Below are 11,150 nucleotides of genomic sequence, written 5' to 3' on the forward strand. Positions count from 1 at the left end.
TTAGAAATAAAGACTTAAATTCTTTTACTTTAATTAATCAACTGTAATTTTCACATTTGATTATGGTGTTCCACGAGGCTGTTTACACAGGTATCCAATGTCCAGCTCCCCAGGCTGGCATGTCAAACGTGACTTTTTTAACCCTTTGCTTTCCTATGGCCTCAGGTCAAATAATTCCAAGAGAATCACCCTCTGAAAATTGGAATGGCTGTTCCCTTGAAATGCTGGTGGCCCTGTTCTTTTCATGTCTCCTCACCTACCAGAAAGCTAACAGCAATCTAATCCATTCTGCTACCGCATATCATGTTTTCAGGGTTCTTGGGGTCAATGGGCTCCTAGGAAAAATCTAGTCCCAAGAGACCATCTGTAAGTGACAGGAGGGTGATGCTCTCATCACTGTCCCCCATTTCCAATTCTGTCACCATCAAAATGGGGGTTGTAGTATTAAGTTGGAAAGTACTGTTGATGTACATGTGGCCTCTCACTTGGGAAGCCAAACATTTGTACCCAATCTAGTTTTCTTTAATCTGTGTTTAAAACTATCTGCTAGATAAGCTTTAAAATCAGTCTTATTTTAAGAAAACACTACAAATGCACACACACTGGTAATTTAGTTTCCAGAGCTGATCCATCTAATTATTTTTTATTTATTTATTTTTTTAAATAATCATTGTTGGCCGGGCACGGTGGCTCATGTCTGTAATCCCAGCACTTTGGGAGGCCGAGGCGGGTGGATCACTTGAGTCCAGGAGTTCAAAACCAGCCTGGGCAACAATATGGTGAAACGCCGTCTCTACAAAAAGTACAAAAATTAGCTGGGCATGGTGGTACACACTTGTAGTGCCAGCTACTTGGGAGGCTGAGGTGAGAGGATTGCTTGAACTAGGAGAGTTTGAGTCTGCAGTGAGCCGTGGTTGCACCACTGTACTCCAGCCTGGGTGACAGAGCGAGACCTTGTTTCAATAATAATAATAATAATAATCATTGTTTAAAAAATGAAAATGTATAAGGAAAGGAAAATGACTAAAAAATATTCAGTATTCATATTTCTAAAAATATCCACTGAGTTATTCCACAATGAAGATTTAAAATGTCTAAAAGAAGTGATGCTAAGAATTGATATATGTAACCTATTGATATTTACATAGTAAATCATTAGTTAGCTTGATTTTTAAGTTTTTAAATGGACTTTGCCTATGATCAGAGCTTTTCATCACCCCATGAACCTAAGGAGAAAAATGAACAAGCACAATCAGAGTTGGGAGAATACAGTTTGCACTCCAGGCTCTCCTTTTTTCTCTTTTAAGCCACACACACTCCACCTTAGACAGCCGGTGGGGCAGCTCCAGGGTGAGAAGTTGAATTAGGCACTTGCTCTGGCAAGCAGGGAGGAATTGCTGTGCTGAGCATGGGTGTTAAAACACAGAGTACTCTTTGGAGAATCCCCGAAACCATATTTTAAGATAATGTTCACGCTTCGTTTTATGAGAATGGAGGGTATTTTATTTAAAATGAAAACATCAGTTTTATGTGTGCCCTTTCACAGTCTACAACTTCAACCTTCTTTCCCTAAAAATCCTTTGTGATCTAGATGCCATTCTTTCCTGCTGCATTTTTTTTTAATGCCAAAGAGATGACTGTCTTTTGTTTTTGCAGTGGCATTGAAAATATCCTCTCGTTTCATAGTTTGCTGCTGATAAGAGGAATGACCTCTTTCATCCTGTGTCGACTTTTCATGGCACAGTTTCTGCCCATGTGATTGGAATTGCCTCCTGGGCCACCACAGTTACCCCGAGGCCCCTAGTCAGAGTCACCTTGGAACTGACTCAACTCTCGAGTGTAGGAAATATCAATGGCCTCCCTCTCCCGTGATCCTGTATATTGTATATTGCTTGTGTGTTCGTGTGTGGTGTGCAAAAGGGTCTAACCTGGTGTAGCACCAACAAAGCTAAAGAACACAATCTGATATCTCTTCTTCCTCCTTTGTTTATTTAGGTTTGGTGGGAAGGGGAGGGTGGGTAGGCGGGGGACAGGGCGGAGATATTTTTAAGCTCTGAACCAAGCTTGCACCCGGTGACTTGCATCCTTAGAGGGGATGCTGGGGTTCTAAGATGCTGCTGCAGCCGCTGCTTCCTGGCCCATCTCTGGCACCAGGAGGAGTTTGGAGTCTCCAGAGAGAACCACACTCAATGTGCTGGGAGCCAAAGGCTTTCCGCAGGGGGCCTTTAAAATACCCACTTCCTTCCCTTGGAGAGACCTAGTTCTGCAACCCAGCCTTACCCTGGGCCTTAAGCTTACCGGGATTTTTTTTTTTTTTTTTTTCTGCATCTTTTGAATACCCAAGCCAGAATAATGAAGAAAAAAGTAGATATGCAGTGTGCAGATCAGAACTAACCACCCCTAGGTAAAAAATGTGTGTTCTAACTACTGACCTATCCCAGTTTTTCCCAAGCTTGTCCTGAGAAGCTGTGTAATGTCCTGAACCTTCTGCTTTGATCAGGAGAGAAGGGCCCCTCCTCCAGTGCCAAAGAAGCCGGCGAAGGGCCCCGCGCCGCTGATCCGGGAGCGCTCGCTGGAGAGCTCGCAGCGCCAGGAGGCCCGCAAGCGCCTGATGGCCGCCAAGCGCGCCGCGTCCGTCCGCCAGAACTCGGCCACCGAGAGCGCCGAGAGCATCGAGATCTACATCCCCGAGGCGCAGACCCGGCTCTGAGCGCCCTGCAGCCCGGCCGCCGCCGCCAAGTATCTGTCCCCTCCTCCCCCTGCCACCCCTCTGCCGGCTCCCTCTTCCCCTCCGAGCCCGTCTGTTTCCGAGCTCAGTGACTTCCACTGTCGTGGTGTAGTTGTCCATCTCGCAGGAGCCGCTCCCCAGTCCCCCCTTAGCCCCCCACTTCCCGTACCCGTTTGCCCATCTTCTTCACCGAGCTTCGCCCCCTGTCCTGATGCCGTCACCCTGCCTCATACTGAGATCCAACCCTTTATTTTCTGGGCAAAGCCAAACCCACCTGTGTAGAAGTGATGCCTTTAGGTCACCCGCCATCCTCAGTTCTCTCGAGCTAGTCTGTTCAGCAATATAAAACCATAGGGTATTTCAGAAATCCAGTATCACAGGGTGATCCTTTGGGACTTACCGTCTTCCACATGAAAGAAACTAGGCCTCCGATTCCCTTTATTTCCCCTAAATGGTTATTCTTTTTAAAAAGCAGATGGAGCACTTTATTCCCAGCCTCAGAAATCACACCATCTCACTGGAATCCATGAGGGACACAAAGAGAGGGGACCAAGCCTGGCCTGGGGGTGGGGGACCTGGATGTGTAGCAAGGATGGGAGAAGCGAAATCTGCAGGTGCTGGGGGCACCTGCACACTCACAGCTGCACAAACTGCCTCACTGTTACTTCATCAATCACAGCTTCAAATGTCTCAATCAGCAGAAGATTGTAAATTCGATCTTTCAGGGAAATTAATCTATTCTGAAAGGCAATAACATGAAGCAAGGCAAAGGAGGCACTGATGGTTTAGGATACTACATAAGGGATTTTTTTTTGTTCTATTATTAAGAAAATCTAGACCTGAAATGTTTTCTCAACTCTTATTGTACTGTGTATATTTATATTGTTGTCGTGGCGGCTGTTTTTAAAGGGAAAGTGTCGGTTCTATTAATTTGTTAAGTGTCCATCCAGGTGGGCCTACCTGATTCCACATATATAAGTACATATCTGCTTATAAAGCGCTGTAAATGGCAGCAAGGCTGTTTTCGGAGAAGAGTTTGGGTTTTCCTACCATCCCTTTGAATGCTACACATCCGTCTATTTTAACCCAAGTAGTTCATATTTCAGATATATTTTCTCCTTTCGCCTCCTCTCACTACTACAGAGTCCAGTAATATCTAGCATAGGATTCTGTCCTATGTCAAATGGCTAAAATAAATTTTTGCCCCAATAGACATGCTGCCTCATTCAAAAGAGCTGCCGCTGTCATCTTGAGGTTCCAGGTAGTGAGAGAAGAAACTCGACCTGCCAGGGTCAACAGTCATGAAGAGGTGGAGGGAGTCATGACTCATAAACACTGAAAGAAATCAAGGCTTTTGGCAGAGAGTATTGATTTAGATTTTTAGTCTTGATCGATGGGCAGTATTCATCGGTGTCTAGCTCAAGTTGTCTTTAAATGCCCTTACTCGTCGTGGTTTAAACACTTAGGATGTGGCAATCTTAAGTATCAATGGCATTTTATGTCCAGCTCACATCCTAAAGCATTAGAAATTAAAAACGAAAGACTTTTAAAAACATACATCAAACATGCTTGCACCAGAGAAACTTTTTAAAATAATACATTCTCATAGCCAGGTGCTAATTTAATTTTACTTATGAAATTAAGAGAGGTGATGGGTTCTAGCAACAAATATTTTCACGGACATATTCTAAAACCACTAGAGAATTCGCTACCTCTCAGAGCCATCGATGCTTTGAGCTACCTTTATAAACAGGGCACAAATGTTTACTGCTGTGGTTTACAAGAAAAGGGCTACTCACTTATTTTGAAACCAACGAACCAACTTTTAACTAGGGTGAACAAAGCACTTTGAGTGCTTTGTGAAATTGGAGCATACAGAGATTTTGAGCTTCAAGTATTTGCTAGTTTTAAAAAGAATACACCTTTTCTTTACCTTGTAGCAGCAATTAAAAGTCACACAAAGCTTGCATCGAGTAGGGCCAACTGCCACTTGGGTAGCCTATGGTCACATTCAATACTGAGAATGACTTGGAACTCACAGATTAATATGAAAGAAGCAGCGTTCATCCCAAGACCCACGCTCACAATTATAGCTCCGTGCCCTGAGGCTGAGTTAAGATTTGGATTAAGAAATAGATTTCTAATACGATTCAAGATCATCCTACAATATTTTCTTTGGAAACTAATTTAGCCCATGATATTTTAAAGAGAGACAAGAGAAGGTCTGTTTATCTTGTCTAAGTGAACGGTATTTGTATATTCATAAGCTATTTTTGGTAAGAATTTTAAATCTTTTAGCTCAAGGCCTACAGGGCATCATGATCTTTGCCTTCCTTGAAAACACAATTTAAATTGTACAAACACTTTATAAAAAGCTAATTATTGATGTTAGAACATGACCCCACACAATGCTGCTTGACCCCTGAAACTGACATTCATGAGCATAACCTTTGTGACATTGTTCTTTTTGATGTAATTTGTAGAAATGTTTTTTAGTTCATAATGGAAAATGTATGTACCCTGAAAAATTACTTATTTTGTTTAACTTTGGTATAAAGGTGTTGGGCATTTTCTTGGGGAGGGGGGGATTACAAAAGAAGTTTGTCTCCCACATCAAAAAACGTTCAAAGAAATTAAGTATTTATTATATTTTTTGCAGATGTTTCCATACAATTCACATAACCTTTTTGTAAAGAGAGATGAAGAAATGGATTAAAGATTTTTAATATTTGAAATGGTAAATAGAACTAATTTATTGTAATATATTTCTGTTATTTATAGATGTTTCCTTAATGTTTTACTGTGCATTACCACTTTCATTTAAGCCTTATCCTTGTGAATTTACCATTTCTTTTTTAAAACATGTCTAGATGCATATTTTAAATAACTGGAATGTAAATCACTAGCATATCTGAATTCCCAAATGTAATTTTTAAAAATTATTTTGGTTTGGAAAAAAAAGATTCATTTGAAAGCCTTCAGATGGAGGGGTGGGGAACATTTTTATGGCTTTATGAATTGGAATTTCATAGGCTTATTTACCTAGATTGTGTGTGAACAAAAAAAATTGTAAATAGATGAATGTTTCCCATAATGTAAAAAGAAGAAATTAATAAAATAATTAATGCACTGCTTTCAGGTCTGTGTGTTTTTACTAGAGTCCCACTTCTTCCAAAATATAACTCATTGTCTTTTGACGGGAATACTTCTGCAATTAAGAAGCGTATCATTCTAACTTTCACTGTACAGCACATGTGCTATTCATTGTTGATGACGTAGGGAGAACTTACATCCTGTTTAAAGGGGTTTCAATACCGAAGAACTAAAAAGTCCTTTTGCTCTGATAATCCCACTCGTGAAGTTTCAGTTCAGAAGCTGAGAATAACTGTCTATTTTATGAAGGAGTGATAAGCCTTTCAAATGTGCAAATTGATGTCAGTTTTACCTACTTTGATTTCTTTGCATACATTTCATCCACTTTGTTTCCTACACAACCTCAAGTGTAGGGAAAATCAGAAAAATGCTTTGTAGCTTTCATTCCATCCTTGCAATAATGAAAAACTGTGCCTCACTGAGGTTTAGTGACTTGCCCAATGTGCCACAATTATTAAAAGACAGATTTGAGTCCAGAACCCAAGGCTTTATTGAGCTCCTTTAGTGCCGTCTCTGTCATTTTTGCCACATTTAAAATTGGCAATTATTTGCCATTGTCAATTTTATCTGGTTTTCATTTAGGTCATATTTGTAAACCTTACTTTATGTAAAAAAAATACAAATTTGGCCAGGCGCAGTGACTCACGCCTGTAATCCCAACACTTTGGGAGGCCGAGGTGGGTGGATCACCTGAGGTCAAAAATTTGAGACCAGCCTGGCCAACATGGTGAAACCCCGTCTCCACTAAAAATACAAAAATTAGCCAGGCGTGGTGGCACATGCCTGTAATCCCAGCTACTCGGGAGGCTGAATGAGGCAGGAGAAACGTTTGAACCCAAGAGGTGGAGGCTGCAGTGAGCTGAGATCGCACCACTGTACTCCAGCCTGGGTGACAGAACGAGACTCTGTCTCAAAAAAAAAAAAAAAAAAAAAAAAAAATTACAAATTGACCCCCAAAAAGGGTAAATTAGAATTTTTTATGATGTGGACTTGCACTTACTTGCCTGAAAATTCCGCAACTCTAAAACTTGTTTCCACAGTGCTTCCTCCTAATCCCCACCAACTTTTCACCTACGTGCAACAACCTTGGAAATTAGTAAGCACATGAGCCACTTTTTCTGATTTTTGTACATAAGCAAGACCTATGCCAGTCACCAGAATAACACACTGTACTTTTGAAACTGCTTTGAAAGAGGAATGATCAGGTGACTGAATCTCTGTGAGGTTACAAAGGCTTCATTACTTTGGTTCATGCACTGACTATTCATGTAGTCTGAACCGTGATTACACTTTTTGCCTTTTCACAAATTAGTTCATCTGTCTCATCGGGGCTCTTTAAACATTTTAGCTAATCCCAAAACAAAATGAGTTAGCTTTTGCATGTAGAAATCTGAATTTCAGTGAAGCCATTTCCCATATCGCAGAGTCCACCCTCCAAAAAAAAAAAAAATGTAATTTAGGTTTTATACAGAAATTGAACAAAATTGTTTGTTCTGAACATGACTTTTCTTTTTATATCTTTGAAATTCACCCCTTGAGAATATAAACTGATTTTGCTTTAAATAAATGACATCTTAAAAATCATAGCGTCTGAATGTGTTCATTCTCGAATGCCATTGATACTAAAGCGTGCTGAAATTTACCTCGGGTTTGCTCAATAGGTTGTTTGACTCGCAGCTGCTAAGCCAAGATCGAATCAACTCATTTTGCAAACAAACTAGTGGCCCTGTCTGAAAACCCTCTCTCAGCTCTAATTCAATTACCAGCACAAGTTTACTTACAGTGACTGTAAGTCACTCATCCTCTCCCATAAAGCATAGAGAGGGGAAATAGCATGCTACCCCCTAGTCCTACGCTCTCCTCTGGGTTTGCTGCTGGTCCAGGAAGGCGTCATCAGAAAATCACAGGAATGTGAAGCCCCAGTGTGATTCCTGATTCCTGTGTCTCGACTTAGACAGCCAAGGGATTATTCCAATAGGTCTTCTTTGTAAATGAGCACAGGCCTCAACTTAGAGAAAATGGCTGAGAGCAAGCAAACATTTTCATAAATGCCAGCTCAAGCTCTGCCACGCAGCTGATTGAACTGTTGCTATTCATGGGGCAAAATATTTTCACTAGTGCCGATTACGATTGCCACATTCCCTCTTCACACTTCTTGTCTGTCTTCTTGAAGAAGTAGGTGCTAATTTCATCTGGAAACTCGATAGATAAATTAGTGTTATTAACAAGCTTCTTTTGAGATCTCAATGAAGAGGTTCTTCAGTTGAAAAACTCTTCCTTTCACTTTGGAAAAGGGGAAGTAGGAGCAAACAGAGCCTGCGTTTTCTCTTCTGTTACAGAGGGGGAAAATACATTCTTCCTGTTGACTCTACAAGGAGATTATAAGCAACAATTTCAGATTTCTGTAGTCTTAAATCCAGATGCTTTTACTGCTTCTGAGGACCAATGCTCTACAAATAAAAACCATTCCAGCGTAGCTACCCTTCAGAGACTTGCATACATAGTTTTCAGTTGATGAACACTTCCTTCTTTCTCTGAGCAGTTTCAATTATGAAAAGTAAGCAGAAACATTTAAGGAGCTGGAAGAAACAATAGGTGTCCCCATAAGGTATTGTCGAAGAAACATCTCCCCAGATTTCAATAAAAATATTCTAAGTGTGTGTGTGTGTGTGTGTGTGTGTGTGTCTTAGGGAATAAACACTTGCTATATGAAAATGTGTACTGCTATATGTGACATTTTTAAAAAATACCAGATTTGTCACACCATTTCCTTTCTAGAATAAAATCTAATATGCTTTATAACCTCAGCCAATATGATGTTTGTCTGTAATTCCCAAGTGAGAGAAGAAGCAAATTTCAAAGACAGTACTTGAGCAAAAGTGAAAAGGGGATAGTTTAAATAATTTACCCTTAGTTTCCTTTCCTGTTTGGTTTAATTTGACGTATTTCTTGAGAAGCCCCTCCCCCTCAACGTGCTCCTGGAAAAAAGTCCTGCTTCCTTTACTGAGGAGGGGTTGACCTTTTCTCTTCTCTGCAGCCTGGCTGCTGGCCGGAGCAATACCTGGGAGGTCTTGGTGAGCCTGGCACTTCCAACATTGAGTTTGGCAAACATGAAAGCAACTCAAGGGCTCCTGAACTTTTCCTTAACATTAGTCAAGCAAGGAAATGAGTCTGGAATGACTGAAGAGGGATCCTTTCCAAGGAGCTGGTGCCTGTGTGTCTAGTTTTGAGTCAATGCACCAGGGATACCTTGACCAGCAGGTTGTTCAAAATGAAATCCAGGGCATCTTGCAGAGAGAGTGAAAATTGATCAATAGTTTGGAACATTGAACAGTGGAGAGGGGTTGGCACAGGAAAATGGGGATTTCCAAAATGAATTCAAGTGAGGGTTAATCACTTCGTCAATAATGGTGACGTGGGGAATGATTATTTAGATAATTCTGGGTAATTCTGCAGACAAAGAAAGAAAGGAAAACACTCTACCAAGGAGGACCCAAGATGTTTTGGCATCAGCTTATTCAAGGATCCATCAGTGGCTAAACTCATCATGTTCTCAAGGGCACTTCATTTGAAGATAGAGTGAGGAGGCCAATGACCAACTATTCTTCTAGCAAAGACAACACATTAGAATTCAGTTAAATATTCAACTGAGAGAATTTGGGTTAAATATTAAAGAAATGCTTACCTAAAAGAAAATGCCAGGTCTCAGCAGCCATGAGAAACTCAATACACCTCTTGAGATAAGTCCTTCTGACAGAACCATGTCACTGGGACAAGCCTCATTAAGAGGGCAGGTCTTCCATGCCTATTAAGTATTTGTCTGTTGGATGGTAGATGCATAAAAGACAGGGCTCCCTACTCCATGATCCCTGTTGGCTTCAGCCCAAAGTAGTGATTCCCCAGTAACTCCAGAGTCACAAAGACAGGGGGGAAAGTCCTCACATACTCCATCAGACACACCCAGGTGGCATTTTGATTATCACATTCTGGTTTGGGGTCAGATAGGAAAGCATTTCCATGAGCTTATAAGATGGTTACAAATATTTCCAGCATTTCTCTTGAAAGCTTCACTCACTCTCTAACCAGCCTTAAAATTTTGCCTAGCAGGTTCAGGGCCATTCTGTAAGCGGGCAAGAGCCTAGATAAGCCAGACTACCTGGTTTGATCCCAGCTCTACCTTTTACTAGCTGTGTATTTTTGGCAAGTTAGTTCATCTCTCTGTGCCTCATTTTCCCCATTTGTACAATTAGGAAGAAAATAGTACCCATTTCCTAGGGTTTTTATAAGAATTAAATGAATTAATCTATGTAAAACTGTTAAAACAACCCAGGTACATGGTCAGCACTAAATAAATGTTAAATGTCATTATTATTATTATTATTATTATTATTACTATCCATTTGTGCCCTGGCTGGACTGTTTCATGTGTATTCTGTAGCTCAATCCTTATGGTAACCCTGTGCTATGAGGTAGTCACTACAAGTGAATTACAGAGCTCTTAGGGAGGCTCCCAAGGTTCCTGGCAAGTGACAGAGCTAGCATTTGAATTCAGTCTGACACCAGATCTTTTGTTCATACATGTGTGATGCGTGCAAGACAAAGCCATTTATTTGTTGTGTTCTTTTTGCTGATAAAAAGTACACATGAAATTTTTAAAGACAACAAAAGGGCAGACAATGACAGGAGCACCACTTTACACTCTAGTTGTTTGCTGTGATACTGAACATCTTTGAACAGCTTATCGTATGTACATCTTGTATGTTTATTGTATGTATATCCTTCTACATTTATCTATGATTATGTATATAATTTTTTCCCACAAAAAGGTAGCATGCTATACACATTCCCTTTACTGTTTGCCTTTTTTATTTTGTAATGTATTCTTCCATTGCAGAAAACTGTGATCTGCCTTTTCTCTTTGATGGCTTCATACATTTCCATGTTATGAATGAGCCATAATACATTATCTAGTCCATCTATTGATAGACATTTAGGCTGTTTCTGTTGCTTGCTATGATAAAAAAAAATCTGCAGTGAAAATCGTTTTACAATATATCTTCAGTACATGTGGAAGTGCATTTATAGGTTCTTTTCATAGACAAATAGATATGCGTTTTTGTTTTTAAATATTATCAAATGGCTTTCCAAAAACGCTGCATTGATTTCCACTTCACCAAACATGGATAAGTTTTAGCACCTACCTTTGCAAACAATGAAACAAAGCATTCAGAAAGTAAATTCGAAGAGATGCTAAAAAGAAAAGAAAAAG

At 40.3% G+C, this 11,150-nt stretch overlaps 1 protein-coding gene across 8 annotated transcripts in view; it reads left to right on the forward strand.

Annotated features, from left to right (window-relative positions):
• The window catches only part of DLGAP1 (DLG associated protein 1), a 972,556-nt gene extending 966,077 nt beyond the window's left edge, over positions 1 to 6,479 (forward strand). For 4 of the 8 annotated variants that reach the window (XM_054537686.2, XM_054537687.2, XM_054537685.2 and 1 more), the window contains exon 10: positions 2,501 to 6,479. In XM_054537686.2, coding sequence (XP_054393661.1) covers positions 2,501 to 2,710 — 210 coding nt within the window. In that variant the 3' untranslated portion in view covers positions 2,711 to 6,479. The remainder of the gene's footprint in view (positions 1 to 2,500) is intronic. The other 4 variants (XM_054537679.2, XM_054537681.2, XM_054537683.2 and 1 more) reach the window with 2 other exon arrangements.
• Positions 6,480 to 11,150: the final 4,671 nt, after the last annotated feature.

The sequence above is a fragment of the Pongo abelii genome, chromosome 17, assembly GCF_028885655.2.
Source record: "Pongo abelii isolate AG06213 chromosome 17, NHGRI_mPonAbe1-v2.0_pri, whole genome shotgun sequence".
Lineage (NCBI taxonomy): Eukaryota > Metazoa > Chordata > Mammalia > Primates > Hominidae > Pongo > Pongo abelii.